Here is a 20287-nt window from a genome sequence, read left to right on the forward strand (position 1 = left end):
ATCCACAATGTAGCCATAAGAGGTTTGAGAGTCTTGGGATAAGTGTTAGTGTGTCATTTATGTTTGTTTGTGAAATTATTCTCTCGATATTTTATACTCTCTTTTATGTAGTGGATTGTTCATCTTCGCCGTGAACGCAAATCAATTGACCGAACCACGTTAAATAGTTGTGTCTATTTTGGTATATTTCTTCCTTGTTGTCTGATTTATCATCGTTCAAAGTTTGTTTTTCTAACTTTGTTTTTCTAACTTTCGCATGACACGTGATTATTTTGATCCTAACACTTATTATAACACGTATAAAAAGCAACTTATAATATATACAAAAATCATAGTTGGATAAGCATTACCTCATCCAACTATGTTGCCTTTTGGTACTCACGGGTACTGTTACAATTTTTAACCAACCTGAAATTAGTTACATAAAGGCACAACAAATTAAATAAAAGACACCAAACTAAACCGTACAAATAGCTGAAGTACAAATAGAGAAACGTTAAAGCTAAGATTCCAACGCTTCGTATATCACGACAAAGCATGGAAGTATTGCCCTTGGATTAAATACGTATAATTCCTCAAGATTCGAGTAGATCCCCGCGTACCCGGCTACAGAATCGTATATGGCTGAGCCATTTGTCAGCAAGCCAGAAGCAGAGCTAGAACAAGTTTCCTCCTCCATCGTTGGTGAAGCCGCCACATCTTTCGCCGGTTGCTTAACTCTTCCGGCAATAACCCTACACACCAACATTGCCCTACGTTTGGCGATGCCGCTACCTAGGCAGTCGTGGGCCCGTCCACTGCTAGCAGTAGTGCGGACCCCACTAGTTTTGCTTCCCTGGAACCCGTGACGTATGAGAGTGCAAACTCCGCAACTAGGTACGGAGCCGCATAAGCTGGACGAGCCACGTGCGCCGAGAGAGCACGTAAGGCTCGTGCAGTAAAATCTAAGTAGCTCATTTCCGTCCGCGGCGCATCTTGGGTTTTTCTTGCCTGTGGCGACCGCATGTATCTTTACGGCGTCCCTGCAGTCCTCGAACCGTTGGATCGTGCGTTTGGTATTGTGGACTTTTAATATCCGTTCGATCTTGCAGATTGGGTTCTCCTTCTTGAGCCAGCTTGATTTGAAGATTATCTCCACTATGTTTCGACTTGAATCTTCTGGACCCAGCTCTGACACTGAAAATGCAAAATCTTTTGTTAATAATCTTAATTTAATATTATTTCACAATATTCTAAATTGACAGTAACAATATGTGTACAATCAATAAATTGAGTCCCAATTCTAGAAATTAATTGCAATAAGTTATATGACAACAATCTTAATTATATTCAGGTCGATTTCATCTGACAACAATATGTGAAAAGAAAGGAAATTAATTTAGTGGGTTTTACTTCTAGTTGGTAAGCTATCATATCTTAATGGCATTACAGTTAGATTTCTTTAAAATAACATTTTAATATAATAATTACTTACTATAAAAGTCAAAATTTTCTCGGAATCAATTTTTATGCTATATTATAATATATGTTCTTTACAACATCACTTCGCTATAACAGCCAAAAAAATATTATAGAAATGTTTGACTGTATAGGTATTATTAACTTATTATGAAAATAGTTAGGAATAAGCTTCTCCAAAATTAGTAGTATGGCAAATTATTGGAACTCAAATAGCAAAACAGATAAGAAAACTATCTTTATTAAGTAGAGTAGGCTACCAAATGCTTATAATCTAAAGACAAGTATCCCAGTTGAAAAGATTCGATCCTTCTTTTGTGCATTATGTTTGGCTTAAACAAGAGAATATTTTCAATATAAAACAAAAAAAAAGTACTTTTAGTAGGAGTAATTTCGAGTGTCGGTGTGTCAATAATAAAAAGAAAAAAATAATTATGGCCAATTAAATTTTCCTCCACGTAATACTGTACAGTTCTTTTCAATTTTATGAAGAGGTAGTTGGAAAATATTTACTAGATGGTCCTTTAAATATTTAAGTGGTGTAGTACAGTCACTGTTCCGCAAAAGAAAGGCAAGTATTTATGAGGGGGTTCAACCAATGTATCACAAAATATATTTAATATTTAACGTACTTAACATGGTTTTTTTTAATGGACAAAATCCCATGGCTAAATTGCATTACCAATGCCGTTTTGCTTCCACTAACATAATTTGAACTTTTCCCGACAAAATTCAAAGTTAAAATGTTTGTCTAATCCTTGTCTCTGGTTATAAAGATTGAATCATAATTTTTCAAAATTAATATGAGCAAATGAAGGAGGAATATGATGGATTCACTTCTATTCATGGAATCAAGAAAACCCAAGTATTTACTCAGAAGATTCCCTTAAAAGGCCGGTCAAATTAAATACTCGTAAATGAATATGAATATAATATAAATAGAAAGGATTTAATTTATATAACTTTAAATAACTTTTACGATAGCAGTGTAATTAACTTGTTATAGCATTTTTTAAAAACTTTTTTACGTTAGAGGGAATGAGCCTTCACGGCCATTTACAATGTTCAAATTAAGAAAATATCCTTTTTAAATCTTTTATGTGTAAAATATAGGTCTCTTATATGTAAAAATAAATCTCTCATGTGTAAAAAAAAAAAAAGAGATAGGGTCTTAAAACTAAAACAAGTTTGTAAATATACACAAAACCATTTGACCCATTTAGTTAAATGTTATTTTAATTTGTTATAAGCAACTACATATAGTTATCTTTTTTATGTGAAATGATAGTGCAAAATTTCTTTTATATTTTGGTACATAGAAATTAAACTTGAACATAAAAATGAAAAAATTAAAGCATTAGAATAGGCATTTGAGATTGAAATATAAAAAAGAAAGAGCAACTTAAAGGAAGTAAAATATTTAATTACCAGCATGCCTAACAGCTTGATGATGTTCCAAGCTCTCAATTTTTGGGAAAACTTCTCCACATTCAGGGCATGCACATATGGTTGACCTTGGTAAAGGGTACCTATAATTTTAATTTTATTTCACTCATTATTATATAGCAAATTATAACAAGGAAATTACACTAATTAGAATTAAAAATGAAAGTTACTCCATATTATTGGACTATATATTATACCTGCTAGGATCAACTATCATGTGGCACTCATAACATCCAGAAAGCTTTCGAAATTGCATTCCTCTTGAAGAAGAAGTAGTAGTATACGTGGAACTAGCACTACCGTTTGATCTAGCAAGAGACCTCGAAGATGATGATGATTGGCCATGATGATGAGAAGTTTTATTCTTGTTTAGAAGACGAGTTTCTTGACCTAAACTGCTACTTTCTGGTGAATTATCAGCTCTGTGTACCACTCTTGTATTTCCATGTACAACATCCCTGATATTTAAACATAACATAATTAAGTACTCTAATTAAAAACACATTTTTTCTAACAGTGTAACCTCTATATAAGATAGTCACACAGTTCAATATAACCAATTGAATATCCTTCCTCGGAAAATTATATATAGTGTATACAGAAAATTATATCAAGTATGTATGTCAAAAATTACTTGTTATACATATATATTTAATTTTGAACAACCTTAAAAAAATTATGATTTCACTACTGAATATAATGTTGCTATTCTAGAAAAAAAAAATAGTATGTTAAACTTTTAAATGAGATAGTCACACAGTTAAATACCTGAAACTACAAATGGAACTGCAAGAACCCAACTTGGAATTCTTGGATGCAGGGTCATGAACTGTTGAGTTTTCAATTTGTTTGCAAGTCAATAAGTTCTTGAATTGATCCCATGAAGATGGTTGCTTTTGTTTCTCCTTCTGCTGTTTAATTTGTTGTTTTTTCCTCCTTTTAGAAGCTTGTTTTTGGGTATTCTCTGATGTTTCTGGTGTAAAAGTTAAGAGTGCCATAAAAAGTAGAGCTAGAAAATGAAAAAGAAGAACTATTGTTGAAGAAGAAAAAGAAGAAGTAGTTCTCTTCTTCATATGAGAAGAGAGAGAGAGAGAGAGTTTCTAACTTTTTATGTTACTTTGAGTGTAAAGAGTGAGTTGTTTCTTTCTTTTTATTAATGGAGAGGGATCCAAGAAGGAGTTGGGCTTCTTTACTATCTACTCCCTCTACTGTATTTAATATTCCATTTGCTGGCCTGGTTCTTAGCATAAACATGATGCATTTGTCTATTTTGTCTTATGTAAAACTTGATTAATCTATACTTTTATTTAATTAATCTGTACTTATCCAAGTGATTTGCCCTACTAATCTCAACCTTTCATTAGATTTGACTTTTGGCATGTAAGACCAAGTGAATTGATAGTTGATCAACCATGGTTAAGTCTACACTATGAGTGATACGCATTCAACTTTAAAAATGTTTACTGCCGGTTTAAGTTGATTTCCTTTTAAAGGTTTCATTAAACTTAACACACACGCACATACTACAGGCAACTTCAATATCTCTTCAACTTATTTTTTGTTTAATAAATCAGGTTAAAATACTTTCATGGACAGTATATGTTGGATTTTGTTTAATAACAAAAGAAGGGTGAATGGAAAATGGTGGGAAAGAAATGGAGGGAAGTGAAATTTTGAATGAGTCCACTAATGCACTTTGTCCCTCATTGGTAGAAAGAAAGAAAGTTTTGGTGTTTATATAGAGAAGCTCATCTTTTAGCTCTTAAAGAGCTAGTAAGAAGGCAAGCCTCGCGTCGTCGTCATCGCTCGCTCGGCTCGGCTTCGGCTTCGGCAATGATTGATTAATCTTTTTGGACAAAATTCTTTTCAAATATTTAATTAAAGAAAATTCAATCCGAAATAACCAATGACCCGCGATCCAGTCCGGTCCGGCCCGTTTTTCTTTCCTGGATTAATTTAAATTCGTTTTAAATTTCCCGCAAAAAATTTCCAACAGTCATGACTATTCTGAAAGGTTGCAAACCTCTTCAGAGTGTCACACCTGTTCCAACAGCTATGACTGTTCTGAAAGGTTGCAAACCTCTTCAGAAACATCACCAAGTTGGCTATAAATAGACCTTCAAATCCCAGAATATTTACTTACGAAATTTTCTGAATCTTCTTCTTCTTCTGCACAAAATATTCCAGTGTGTTTTACGACCATTGAGTGGTTCGCCGATCACCAGAGTTTTAGGTACCGATACACTGGTGAGTTAAATCGTTCTATCCTAGGAGGATATATTCCAAAACCTCGGGTACTTGAGGGGAATAATTTTCTTAAGGACACACTGTGTATTCAGTGGGCTCGATTTGTTCCTACAACGTTTTTCCATAATTTATTTTGAAGAAGTTTACTGTTTTCGGAATTTAATTTCTACTAACTTTCTGTTTCTGTTTTCAGAAAGATTATTACTTAATATATTTACTGCAATACAGATTGATAACAATCTTAAGGAAATTAATAATTATATTCTGTATTTTGTCGGAATTTTATTATTCTGATTTGAAGATATAAAAACTTCATCAGAGTATTAAGATTCAGAAAACGATTTGAAGAATATAAAAACTTCATCGTTTTTTCGGAAAAACAGTATATAAAAACTTCAGTTGTTTTTATTACGTACTATTTATTAATTACAGTATTATTTACTGTTTTGGTTTTGCCATTACTTGATCTCTTCTGTTGTTGACAGTAAGAAATGGCAAATGAGAATGGAATTCCTTCCGCGACTGTTGGTGCAACGACGATAGCCTCGTCAAGCCGCACTGTTGTTTCTCCGGCCGAGAAACCGGGGAAATTTTCTGGAACCAACTTCAAAGGATGGCAGCAAAGGGTGTTCTTCTGGCTTACCACTCTTGGTATGCAGATATTCACTAGTGAAGAGCCTCCAGTTCCTGTTGCGGACATGCCGGATAATGAAAAGTTCATGGTTGTTGAGGCATGGAAGCAGGCAGATTTTCTTTGCAAAGGTTACATCTTAAGTGCTTTAGAGGATGACTTGTACAATGTGTATAGTGCACTAAATACTTCGAAAGAATTATGGGACGCACTTGAGAAGAAGTACAAGACAGAAGATGCATGCTTGAAGAAGTTCGTAGTTGCCAAGTTTCTAGACTATAAAATGATAGATAGCAAAACTGTGGGAACCCAAGTTCAGGAGCTTCAACTTATTTTTCACGACCTTATTGCTGAAGGTATGGTCGTGAATGAAGCATTTCAAGTAGCTGCTATGATTGAAAAATTGCCTCCTTCGTTGAGGGATTTCAAGAACTATCTGAAGCACAAACGCAAAGAAATGAAGTTGGAAGATCTTGTGATACGTCTAAAGATCGAGGAAGACAACAAAACAGCCGAGAAGAAGTCTCGTGGAAATTCAACGATTATGGGAGCTAATATCGTTGAGGAGACTGCTCTAAAAAGTAAGAAGAGGAAGAGGCCTTCTAGAAAAACTAAGGAGTAGAACAAAAAGAAGTTCAAGGGAAACTGCTACAATTGTGGAAAAGTTGGTCACAAAAGCCCTGATTGTCGTCTCCCGAAAAAGGATAATAAGCAGGGACAAGCCAACATAGTGGAGAAGAATGATGACATTGATGATCTTTGTGCAATGCTTTCGGAATGCAACCTTGTTGGAAATCCGAAGGAGTGGTGGATTGACTCTGGAGCCACTCGACATGTTTGTGCTGTCAAAGAAGCATTTGCGACTTACTCTACTGCTGGTCCCGAATAAGAAATTTCCATGGGAAATAATGCAACAGCCAAGATTGAAGGTTATGGGAAGATATTCCTGAAGATGACTTCCGGCAAGGTGTTAACGCTCAACAACGTTCTTCATGTTCCTACTATTAGCAAGAACGAAATGTATGTTGGAAAAGGCTACCTCACGGAGGGCCTTTTCAAACTCAATGTAATGGTTGTTGACAGTATGAATAAAATTTCAGCTTCTTCTTATTTATTGGAGTCAAATGATTTATGGCATATTCGTTTAGGACATATCAATTATAAAACCTTGCGGAAGTTAATTAATTTAGAAATATTGCCTAAATTCGAGTGTAATAAATCGAAATGTCAAATATGTGTTGAATCTAAGTTTGTAAAACATCCATGTAAGTTTGTTGAAAGGAATTCAAATCCTTTAGACTTAATTCATACTGACATTTGCGATATGAAGTCGACACCATCTCGAGGTGGAAAAAAGCATTTTATTACTTTTATTGACGATTGCACTAGATATTGTTATGTTTATTTGCTTAATAGTAAGGATGAAGCAATTGAAGCATTCAAGCAATACAAGAATGAGGTAGAAAATCAATTGAATAAAAATATCAAAATGATTAGAAGTGATAGAGGTGGAGAATATGAATCTCCGTTTGCAGAAACATGTTCGAAATATGGAATTATCCATCAAACTACTGCACCTTACACACCTCAATCCAATGGAATTGTGAAAAGGAAAAATCGGACTTTAAAAGAAATGATGAATTCTTTATTAATAAGTTCTGGATTATCGCAGAGTTTGTGGGGGGAAGCTATCCTTACAGCTAACCGGATACTCAACAGAGTACCCCACAGCAAAACGCAATCTATTCCATATGAAAAATGGAAAGAAAGAAAACCCAACTTGAAATATTTCAAAGTGTGGGGGTGTCTAGCAAAGATACAGGTTCTTTTACCTAAAAGGGTTAAAATTGGACCAAAAACAGTAGATTGCGTTTTTATTGGATATGCTACAAACAGTAAAGCATGTTGATTTTTGGTTCATAAATCCGATAATCCCGAGATTAATGTTAATACGGTAATGGAATCAGATAATGGTGAATCTATCCATATAAAACTGAAAGCGAGTTGTTAAGTGAAAGACCTAAACGACCTCGGGAAGAACCAAAGGAAAATACTCCAAGTATAGAAGATCCAAGGCGTAGCAAACGTCAAAGAACATCTACTTCCTTTGGACCAGATTTTGTGACATTTTTGCTTGAAAATGAGCCTCAAACTTTTGAAGCAGCTATGTCGTCTTCTGATTCAGCAGTTTGGAAAGAGGCAGTCAATAGTGAGATTCAATCAATTTTGGATAACCATACATGGGAATTGGTTGATCTTCCTCCTGGAAATAAGCCTTTAGGTTCGAAATGGATCTTTAAACGAAAAATTAAAGCTGATGGCACTATTGACAAATATAAGGCAAGACTTTTTGTCAAAGGTTATAGACAAAAGGAAGGCCTTGATTACCTTGACACTTACTTGCCAGTAACAAGGATAACATCTATTAGGGTGTTAGTGGCACTAGCGGCCGTGTATGGTCTTGAAATCCATCAAATGGATGTTAAAACAGCTTTCTTAAATGGAGAATTGGAGGAAGAAATTTACATGGAACAACCTGAGGGTTTTGTGGTTCCTGGTAAAGAAAAAAAAGTTTGCAAACTTGTTAAGTCGCTTTATGGACTTAAACAAGCACCCAAACAATGGCATGCAAAATTTGACCAAACAATGTTGGCAAATGGATTTAAAATCAACGAGTGTGACAAATGTGTTTACATTAAAAACACTCCAGGTCATGAAGTCATTGTTTGTTTATATGTTGATGACATGTTGATAATGAGCAAAAATATGACATATATAAATGCTACAAAACGCATGTTGTCTAGCAAATTCGACACGAAAGACTTAGGAGTTGCTGATGTGATCTTAGGAATCAGAATTTGCAAGACTCCACATGGTCTAGCATTATCACAGTCTCACTACATTGAAAAGGTACTTGACAAGTTCAAGTATTTAGATTTCAAAATTGCCAAGACTCTAATTGACGTGAGTTATGCACTTCAAAAGAATGAAGGTGAAAGTGTCTCACAACTGGACTATGCAAGAGTATTGGGAAGTTTGGTGTATATCATGAATTGTACGCTACCAGATATAGCATGTGCTATTAGCAAACTGAGTCGGTTTATAAGTAATCCCAATCAAATACATTAGATGGCAATGAAACGAGTTTTGGGATATCTGAAACATACCCAAAATTATGCTTTGCATTATAACAAATATCCTTCCGTGATCGAGGGATATAGTGATGCAAATTGGATCACCGGATCATCTGAAGTTAAATCCACGAGTGGATATGTTTTCACAATTGGGGGTGGAGCAGTGTCTTGGAAATCATCCAAACAAACGTGCATCGCCCGTTCTACAATGGAATCTAAATTCATAGCTTTAGATAAAGCCGGTGAAGAAGCTGAATGGCTCCGGAATTTTTTGGAAGATATTCCATTTTGGCCCAAACCTTTGGCACCTATTTGTATACATTGTGACAGTCAAGCAGCAATAGGTAGGGCAGGGAGCGTTATGTATAACGGAAAATCTCGTCATATTCGACGGAGACACAATACCGTTAGACAACTACTCTCTAGTGGTGTTATCACAATTGACTACGTAAAGTCAAGAGATAACGTGTCGGATCTACTTACAAAAGGCCTATCTAGAGAGGCAGTTGAAAGATCATCAAAGGGAATGGGGTTAAAGGCCTAGGACAAGTCATCATGGCGGTAACTCTACCTAGCAGACTGAGATCCCAAGATCTAGGTTCAAATAGCTCAAACAAAGTTATGAATGACGGTTTAACATTGTCAACTAACTCAACCCATTCTCGTGATGAAGACAATGTTCAAAAAACGAGGTAAAGCATTAAGGCTTTTTGATGAGTCAATAAAGCTTAAAGCTTTTAATGATTTGCTAAGTCTGGCAGGATATGACCAGATAGTGTGTCTTTAGGATTACACGTTTAGGAATCACCTATGTGAGTGTGAAGTGTAAGTCGCTTCAAGGAGAATGAAAGTAAAGGCCCATTCTTTAAGAACTCATGAAACTATGCGGTGTTCATGGCTGAAACGAACACAACCGTGAGAACCATAGATGGTTAAGGATTGATTGTGTGACTTTTGTTGTCTAGGTATACAACAAAGCTTGACGGTTCAAAGATATCAAATCTACCGATTGACCGAGTATATCCGATATAAGTTCACTACGGAAAGTTCAAAGGGAAACCTACTTATCCAGAGGCAATCAATTCTTGCTTGTAAAACACACACACGTCTGTGCATTCCTTTAAGTTTATAGCCATTCCCCATTCATGTGGGGGATTGTTGGATTTTGTTTAATAATAAAAGAAGGGTGAATGGAAAATGGTGAGAAAGAAATGGAGGGAAGTGAAATTTTGAATGAGTTCACTAATGCACTTTGTCCCTCATTGGTAGAAAGAAAGAAAGTCTTGGTGTTTATATAGAAAAGCTCATCTTTTAGCTCTTAAAGAGCTAGTAAGAAGGCAAGCCTCGCGCCATCGCCGTCGTCGCTCGCTCGGCTCGGCTTCGGATTTGGATTTGGATTTGTCAAAGATCGATTGATTGATTAATCTTTTTGGACAAAATTCTTTTCAATATTTAATTTATTTGGATTTGGATTTGTCAAAGATCGATTGATTGATTAATCTTTTTGGACAAAATTCTTTTCAAATATTTAATTAAATTAATTAAAGAAAATTCAATCCGAAATAACCACTGACCTGTGACCCAGTCCGGTCCGGCCCGCTTTTCTTTCCTGGATTAATTTAAATTCGTTTTAAATTTCCCGCAAAAAATTTCCAACAGTCATGACTGTTCTGAAAGGTTGCAAACCTCTTCAGAGTGTCACACCTGTTCCAACAGCTATGACTGTTCTGAAAGGTTGCAAACCTCTTCAGAGTGTCACACCTATTCCAACAACCATGACTGTTCTGAAAGGTTGCAAACCTCTTCAGAAACATCAGCAAGTTGGCTATAAATAGACCTTCAAATCCCAGAATATTTACTTACGAAATTTTCTGAATCTTCTTCTTCTTCTGCACAAAATATTCTTGTATGTTTTACGACCATTGAGTGGTTCGCCGATCACCAGAGTTTTAGGTACTGATACACTGGTGAGTTAAATCGTTCTATCCTTGGAGGATATATTCCAAAACCTCTGGTACTTGAGGGGAATAATTTCCTTAAGGACACACTGTGTATTCAGTAGGCTCGATTTGTTCCTACAATATTTTTCCATAATTTATTTTGAAGAAGTTTACTATTTTCGGAATTTAATTTCTACTAACTTTCTGTTTCTGTTTTTAGAAAGATTATTACTTAATATATTTACTGCAATACAGATTGATAACAGTATATTGACAATAATATGTTATATAGCTAGTCATCTATCTTATTTTTCAAGTACTAATTTCGCTTACTAGAAATATTTACTAATTGTAATTATCTGTTTGGTGATTTAATATTATAAAAATTCGTTTACATTGTCGATGTATACAAATTAAATTCCGATGCATATGGCACGGTACAAAGCCAAAAAAAATTGAGCGTACAAGTGTGGCTAGTTTGGTCTCAATCAATACTCATGAATAGACATGTACTTTATGCTTGGTACTGTATGGATAAAAAATTATCTCTAATATGATTAAATCATGTTAACATTAAGGAGGCATTCATGGACGACTAGTTTTAGGATAGGACACAGAAGATAATATTCTAGTGAATATTCTCTGTACTTGTACTATTAGTATTTTTAGGAATATATTTCATATAAGTAGAAAAAGACACGATGATAGGAGACATAAAAAATATTCATTTGTAAGAATACACGTGGACTTTATTGATAGAATCTAACCCTAATGTTCAAATGCTCGTCAATCATTCATTATTGTCATAATGAATATCAACACATCTCACCCCTTTTCAGGTAACTCATATGTTCTTATTTACACAAATACAGTCCATTGCTATTTATTTTTATTTAATGTTATTTTCCATCTTTTTGGATCATTAAATATTGTTATTATTGCTCACATGCATTACCATTCAAATAAACATACATATTATCTGCCATAAAATCGACAACCTTATCTTTTGGATATTATTGTTAGCTAAGGTTGACTCTATTTTACTTAAATCTAATTGGTTGAACCAAAATCCAAATTTTTGGGTTAAACAGTTTGGCGCCGTCTGTGGGAACTGTTAAGCTAATTTTTTTAGTTTTCTTTAGATCTACAACTCAAGTGAGTCACTAACCTAACAAACCACATGATCTTTCTCTTTCTTTGCACGCACGAAAATCTACATGGTAGGTAACCAATGAGATAAGACTAAAGTGATTGGTGACTTCCATGGAAACCTCATGAACGCTATCAACGAGAGTTGTGAACCGCTAGGCGACGACGTGACACCCGTTGCCTCCCCCAGGCGCGAGACTTCGCCTCCCACTATTGCAGCATAACAAAACTGAATAGAAAAGGGGCCTCCAAGTCCACAGGAGAAGGTACGCCACCAGTCATGAAAAATCTCCTCGAAGCGCGGTTGACTAATACGCTAGTAAGCGTGCTCAACAAACCTGCTCTATGAACGACCATAGAGACTGCAAGAGCCCATATAGTGCAACGAGCAGACGAACAAGGCGACCAACCAAACCCTCCAATACCAGGTATAACTCATAATATTACTTACAATGCATGTGGCAGTGTCCTAGCCGTTGTTCTAAAAAGGATGGAAGAAATGGAGAATGAAAATAAAGAGCTTAGAGATCGAATGAAAGAACACTAAGAACGAGTCGACAAGATTCCAGGCGCCTCTAAGCTATTGCCAAAGAGAGACACCGGTAGATTCGTAGAGCAGTCGTATAGCAAAGGAGCGGCCCCGCATGCCATACCAAATACCTTTAAAATGTTGATGAATCTCAGAATTTATGACAGAATTATTGACCCCGAAGATCATGTGACTCATTATGTCACTATCGTGAAGGGCAACAACCTTACCAAGGAACAGGTGTCCTCTGTTTTGTTGAAGGGATTTGGCAAAACTCTCATGGGAGGAGCATTAACGTGGTATTCATAAATACCAACCCGTTCAATAAAAACCTTTGAAGAAATGGTTGATAAGTTCGTAACGGCGCATGTTGGGTCCAAGAAGGCCGAAACAAGAGTAAACAACATCTTCTCCATTAAGCAGTACTTAAGAGAGGGACTGAGGGACTTCCTCGCCCAATTCAGGATGACCCTACCAAATGTGTCTGAAGGGATGACAGTCGTGGCCTTTTAGAACAAGTTGAGTATAAAGGGCTCAAGAGCGACCAGAAAATTGCTGAGCCGATTGATGAAGTATCCTTAACCACTTGGGACGAAATCCACAATTCCTACTATCTTAGAAGTCCGAGTAGATGACAATGACCTCAACAGACCAACTTGACAGCTCATCACGGTACAAGCTGAGCCTAGGAAGGAACAAAACATAACATAAGGAGAGATCACCTCGTCTCACAATCAAATAGGGAATGACATCATTTATACGTCAGGCCCCTGCCCCACCTCCTTTACGCTATGATGAAGGCCCATCTAGGTGAGGTCGGGGACTCACCGGAACGAGAGAGGCATGCCGTCTTACTGTCTGCTCATAATTTTTGTATGTCACCTACAAAAATAATCTATGCCTTGGAAAAACTCTTAACGAAGGTGAAGTGGCCGCCGAAGATGAGGTCCGACCCGAGCACCAGAAAATCAGACGCCCTCTACGAATTTCACTAGGAGCGTGGACACAAGACAGAAGACTGCATCGCCCTCAGTAAAGAGGTCGTGAACATGTTACAATAGGGACACCTCAAAGAGATGCTAAGTGACAAGGGGAGAAACAACTTCGAGAGGTCATAAACTCCAAGGTCCGCCAAAGCCGCTATCACCATCTCACACCATCAATATGATCATCGGTGGCAACAACAATGCCTCCATCTAAGGGTGGCAAGTGGGTCTTTAGGCTCGGGATCAGCCCAGGCCCGCGAGCCCATATGGGTAGTGAGCCTAAACGGTCCTACCCATTTAAGCTCGGCACAAAGGAGACATATAGGCCCATATGGGTCGGTTCATAGTAGGGGCCCGTTAGGATCGGGACCGGCTCCTAAGTGGTCCGATTCAACCGGTCCTAAACGGGCCCAATGGCTAATATTTTTTTAAAAAAATTCTCAATTCAATTTCTGATTGTTGCACCTTTAAAATGTAGCCGTTATTGCTGCCAAAATAACCGTTGGCTATTTATAAAATAGACATTTAACCCCTCCCCCCCCCCCCAAACTTTGTTTTAACCCCAAACTTTTTATAATTATACTTTTACCTATTTTTAACTATAAATAGCCCCTCATTCTTTCATTTTTCTTCACCAAATCATCAATCTCTCTCTAATTTTCTTCTAAAATTGATTACTTTGTTGTTGCAACTTGTGTGAAAAATTGTGAAGTTGGTGAATTGAATTATTCAAGTCTTCAACAATCGAGGCCCGTTTAGGACTGGTCCCGGACCATTTGCCACCCTTACCTCTATCAATGGAATCAAATTCACTGTCACTCACAAGCCCAAAAGGTCTATCACCCACGAACTGTATGACGTACTCGAAGAAGGAGTTATCTTCGATGAGTCAGATGCTAACGGTTTGACTTTCCCTCACAATGATGCTCTCATCATTACTTTATGAATCTTAGATATTGATATCGAACATATAATGGTTGATGGTGGGAGCAGAGCGTGCATTATCCATCTGCAAATCCTCAACCAGATAAGACTCGAGGACAAGATAATGCAGCTCTGCATCACACTAACATGTTTTAATAATGTGGTTGAATGGACGTCGGGTGAAATTACCCTCCTCATCTTGACCTATGGCATAACTCTGGAGACAAAGTTCCACATCATGGACCAGGCCATCACATACAATGCCATAGTAGTATGACCATGAATACATCCTATGAGAGTCATCCCCTCCAGCTTATACCAAGTAATCAAATTCCCAACACCTTTGGGGATATTCTGCATACAAAGAGAACAATGCACGTCTTGGAATACTACCACATCGCCTTAGACATCACGACAATGCAATAGAAGAAAGATAAGGAAAAAGAGGCTAGCAATCAATCGGGGCGAGGTCGAGCAAGGATAGACTAGGGACGTCATCACGGATCTCGAAACGGTTGAAGCGGTAGACTCAACTATAGAGGACCTTGACCTCATTCAATTAGACCCCAACGACTCCAGCAAAAAGGCCTACATCGGTTGCACACTCTGAGAACTAGGTAAATTTAGTTAATTTTTAATAACTAATGATGATTTGTTTGGCTTTAGCCATGCAGATAACCGGGAATCTCCAAGGAGATTGCCACACACAAATTAAACATAGCTCAATTCTAACCCCTCGGTAAGGTAGGTCAGACGAAAATTCAACCCCACAATCAACGATGGCGCCCACGAGAAAGTGGAGAAGCTATTAGAAAATGGCTCTATCAGGGAGTTGAAATACCCCAAGTGGATCGCCAACGTAGTGATGGTCAAAAATAAAAATGGGAAATGGAGTATGCTTGTATACTTAACAAACTTGAGCACAACATGCCTGAAGGATTTGTTCCCATTACCATATATCGACCAACTAATCGATGCGACGGCCGAACACGAGCTGTGAGCCTTTTGGACACATACTCAGTCTATAATCAGATACTTATAAAAGAAGAGGACCTGGAGAAAACCACGTCCATCACCCACTGAGGAACATATTATTACAGGGTCATGCCATTCGGGTTGAAGAACGCATAAGCAACATATCAAAGAATGGTCACAAAGATGTTCAAAGATCAGCTAGGCAACACCATAAAGGTATATATCGATAACATGCTAGCCAAATCCGTAAAGGCAGAGGACCATATCGACCATTTGAAGGAACCTTTCAACATACTCAGACGGTAGGGAATGAAACTAAACATAGACAAATGCGTGTTTGGCATAGCCTCAGGGAACTCTTTGGTCTTCTTAGTGTCACAACGGGGGATCGAGGTCAACCCAGACCAAATCAAAGTTATCGAAGGGATACCGGAGCAACTGACTACTAAAAAGCAAGTCCAAAGGTTCAATGGTTGATTCGCCTCTCTATCGAGATTTATGTCACGGTCGTCTACAAATGTCATAGATTTTTTGGCGTACTCAAAAAGGATAATGGCCTTGAGTGGATGCCTAAATGCGTACAAGCTCTATGAGAGCTAAAGGCGTATTTGTCATCACCACAGTTGCTCTCAAAGCCTGAACCCGGGGAACATCTCCTCGTCTACATGTCTGTCTCCGAAGTAGCAGTAAGTGTAGTCCTGATCCAAGAAAGTAAAGGTACGCAATCTCCCATTTATTACATTAGCAAAATACTCGTCGACACCAATACAAGTACCCACACCTCGATAAACTGGCCTTGGCACTTGTCATAGCTTCACCAAAGCTTAGACTCTATTTCTAGTACCACCTTATCTCAGTCGTTACCATATTTCCTCCGAGAGGCATTTTACATAAACCCGAATTATCGGGGAGACTGGCCAAATGGTTATCGAGCTAAGCGAGCAAGATATCACATATCAGTCGTGAACAATGATACAGTCGCAAGTGCTCGCCGACATTATCGCAGACTTTTGCGCAAAGATAATGCCTGAGGTCAAGAAGGAAGCAGTACAAGCTACTCTCCTACACCGATGGAGCCTTCAACGCTTATGGATATGAATTGGGACTCATATTCGAGGTCCCTACCGGTTAAGCAATTTGCCAATCCATAAGATGCCCAGATATGACTAACAATGAGGTCAAGTATGAGGCCATAATTGCAGGATTGAGACTAACACTCAAGTATGCGGCGAAGCGATTAAGACTCCATTGTGATTCCCAGCTCGTAGTCAACCAAGTCACACGAAATTTCCAAATCAAAGAACAAAGGTTGCAAATATATCATACTGAGATCTATAAGTTGCTTCCCAAGTTCGACGAATGCCAGCTCGACTAGATTGGCTGCAGCCACAAAAAACATCACGATCGTGGATAAAAGTGTAGTCCACCTCCTCAACTTATCGCTAGACCAAATAGAGGTAAGATCTGTAAGCTTAACTTAGGAGTGGCACAATCGTATTATCACTTACTTATAGGACGTCACACTCTCAAACGACAAAAAAGAAACCAAAAAACTAAGAATGCAAGCAGCTAAATCAATCTCCTCCATAAAGACCTATACGAACGGATGTACGGCGGCCCTCTAGCAAAATGTTTGGGCCTAAACCAAACCCAGCGTGTCCTCGAAGAATTTCATGAAGGTCATTACGGAGCTCATTCCGGCTATCGAGCATTTGTTAGGTGTCTCATACGAGCAGGATACTATTGGCCCACTATGAAAAAGGACACCTCAAACTTTGTGAAGAAATACGAACAATGTCAGAAATACACCCCAATAATTCACCAAGCAGGCGAATATCTCCACTCAGTCACCTCTATATGGTCATTCATATAGTGGGGAATGGATATTGTGGTCCCCCGCCCAGTAAGGTGAGGTAATATACGATTTCTTTTGGTTTTACTAACTATTTATCTAAATGGGTGGAAGAAGGAACGTTCGCCCAAATACGCGAATAAGAGGTAATTGCCTTCATATGGAGAAACATCATCTGTCGATTCATCCTACCCAAAGAGATCAACCACGACAACGGAACCTAGTTTAGGGGAAAGAAAATTATTGAATTCTTTGAGAAATGGCATATTAAGAGGATACTCTCAACCCTGTTTCACCCGATGGGTAACGACAGGAAGAATCCCCCAACAAGTCCATATTAAACATCATGAAGAAAAAACTTGAAGATACCAAGGGGCTGTGGCCGGAAATATTCCCAGAAGTATTATGGGATTATAGAATCACCCTGAAGACGAGCACAAAAGAGACACCCTATTCTATGGTCTATGGGACCAAAGCAGTCATACCAGTCGAAGTTAGAGAAACCAACCTAAGGTACTCCCACGAAAACGGTAATAATAATGACTAGAATAGAATGAAGGAACTCGTTAAGATCGAAGAACGAAAAGATATGGCATACATAAGGATGGTCGACTAAAAACATCAAGCAAAACGTTACTATAACAAGAAAGCAAAGGTTCGACTGCTCAAAGTCTGGGACTACGTACTCAAAGCCAAAACTCAAGCAAGCATAGATCCACGGGAAGGCAAACTGGGATCAAACTGGGACGACTCATACAAAATTACAACCAAAGCAAACAAATGTTCGTTCCAATCAGTAATGATGGAAGGAAAATAATTTCCGAACAATTGGAACATCAGCAACCTTAAATACTTCAACTTCTAAAAGGAAGAGGCGCCCCCAAGTCATACTCTTTTTTGCTCACTTGAGTTTTGTCCCATGGGTTTTCTTAAGGAGGTTTTTAACGAGGTGACAAAAGGGACACTTAGAGTTGATGTATGCGAAGAATGGACTGTTTTTCTCTTTCATTGCCTGACTCCTCAATACTCTCCAAGTCGAACAATAAAGGGACTAGATAGATTGGGACTGGAACATCAACCAATGCCCAAAATTTGTAACTTTCTCCAATCATGTAATAAGAGCAACAACGTCAAAGTAATAAGAAACTTATGCTTATCGGAAATACCTTAATAGAGGTTAAGTTCGACCCAACTCGAACAACACCTATCGACTCTCGGCCGCATATTAACAAAAGGTTAAGTTCAACCTAGCTTGGACAACACCTATCATCTCTTGGACGCACATTAACAAAATGTTAAGTTTGACCTAACTCGAACAACACTTATCGACCATGGGTCACACCTCAATAAAGGTTAAGTTCAACCCTACTCGAACAACACCTATCAGCCCTCGGCCACGCTATTAACAAAGGTTAAGTTCGGCCCAACTCGAACAATGCCTATTGGCCCTCAGCCATACCTTAACAAAGGCTAAGTTTGACCCAGCTCAAATAACCCCTATCGGCCCTCGACCATACCTTGACAAAAGGGTAAGTTCGACCTAGCTCGAACAACACTTATCGGCTGTCGGTCGCGCCTTAATAAAAGGTCAAGTTCAACCCAACTCAGACAATACTTATAATAGGTTAAAATTTGACCAAGTTCAAATGACATCTATTGACCCCCGGCCACATTTTTATAGAAGGTTAAACTTAACCGAACAAGAAGCTAAGTCCGACCAAGTTCAAACCTAACTGATCGATCCGAATACATACTCGATCTACAAAGGGGTAATTCAGCCTATAACTATTCAAACCAAAGATTACGACTAGTCAAAGAACAATAGCAAAAGTATGAAGGAGCAAAATATGCAAAGTACATGAACACATAATGGCAAATAAGAAAGGCACAAATGAAAGCAAAAACCAACTTTGGTATTCATAGACAAAGGTTTCTTACAAAGGCTCTTGAAGATACCAACAAAAATACACAAAATTATAAAAACAAACTATTGTTGGCCATCGCCATCACGACCCAAAGCGTCTTCACTGGTCTGGTCTACAACGTCGTCACCACTTCGATATTCAACTCCCTCTTCATCCTCACCCCGAGGGTAATAGAATCGTACCAGGCCTCATCCTCAAGGTGATCTATAGCATCTTCCTTGTCCTCGTCTTCTTCACCGGGATAAGGCATAATCGGGTCGTATCCACAAGCAACCCAAGCCTCGCGAGCCTTGACCCGAGCATCCTCAAAGTCCGCGGCAGCAACAGAGCCTGCCACATGCATGTAAGGCCCCATAAAATATTACCTCGAACCTGGAGTTTCGTTGTGTCGACGTAGGCTAATGTGTTCAAAGATTGTAGAAAACAAGTTGTGGTACAGATTTTTGGGTTGTGCAATGCATAGTGGAGTTGGTAGAAGAATTTACAAAAAATGACGAGTTTGTGGTCCATTATGCTATAGCGGATCAGTTCTAGTGACCACATAATGAACTAGAAGCAACTCAAATTTTGAAAACTATTTTTGTTTGCCACATAATGATTATGATATCGCGAAATTGCATCGCAAAATGGACCAGACCCAACCCAAAATTTGAAAATCATTTTGTGGCCATTTTGCTGGATGCATAATCATTCTACTATCGCAAAATTACATTGCAGATTGACATACCATTTTGTGGCCATTCTACTGGCCACATATCCATTCTACTACCACATAATTAACTTTGGGGGCATTTTGGAAATTTTTTTATCCGACACTATTTTGATATAAGGCCTTAGGGTCATTTTACAAGATAAAATATGATATTTTAGAGAGAAGAGAGAGATATTCTAAAGAGAGAAGGAAGGGCACCAACATCTTCATGCTGCAAATTCTTGTTCAAACTTTGGGGATTCAAGGGAGAAATCCACAAGATCTTCATCTAAGAAGTAAGGTTCTACTCCCTAGCCTTAAATTTCGGAATATGGACTTAAAGTAGGTAATAAGAAGTATGATTCTTGGATGTGGGAGTTATCATATATGCATGCATGTA

At 37.9% G+C, this 20287-nt stretch overlaps 1 protein-coding gene across 1 annotated transcript; it reads right to left on the minus strand.

Moving 5' to 3' along the window:
- Positions 1-319: 319 nt before the first annotated feature.
- LOC107810718 (uncharacterized) lies at positions 320-4092 on the minus strand. Its single transcript, XM_016635529.2, has 4 exons — positions 3673-4092; positions 3102-3362; positions 2887-2987; positions 320-1176 (listed from the first exon to the last, which is right to left on the minus strand). The coding sequence occupies exons 1-4, from the start codon at positions 3975-3977 to the stop codon at positions 503-505; spliced, it is 1341 nt and encodes a 446-aa protein (XP_016491015.1). The 5' UTR covers positions 3978-4092; the 3' UTR covers positions 320-502.
- Between the last annotated feature and the right edge of the window lie 16195 nt (positions 4093-20287).

Source organism: Nicotiana tabacum, chromosome 12, assembly GCF_000715075.1.
Source record: "Nicotiana tabacum cultivar K326 chromosome 12, ASM71507v2, whole genome shotgun sequence".
NCBI classification, from domain to species: Eukaryota; Viridiplantae; Streptophyta; class Magnoliopsida; order Solanales; family Solanaceae; genus Nicotiana; species Nicotiana tabacum.

Bases quoted from the DNA above. Each gene is read 5' to 3' on its own strand.
- LOC107810718 (XM_016635529.2), bottom strand. From the start codon at position 3,977: ATGAAGAAGAGAACTACTTCTTCTTTTTCTTCTTCAACAATAGTTCTT. The intron at 3,363-3,672 runs GTATTTAACTGT...TTTAAATATCAG, and splicing joins AGTTCCATTTGTAGTTTCAG to GGATGTTGTACATGGAAATA. The intron at 2,988-3,101 runs GTATAATATATA...TTAAAATTATAG, and splicing joins ATGATAGTTGATCCTAGCAG to GTACCCTTTACCAAGGTCAA.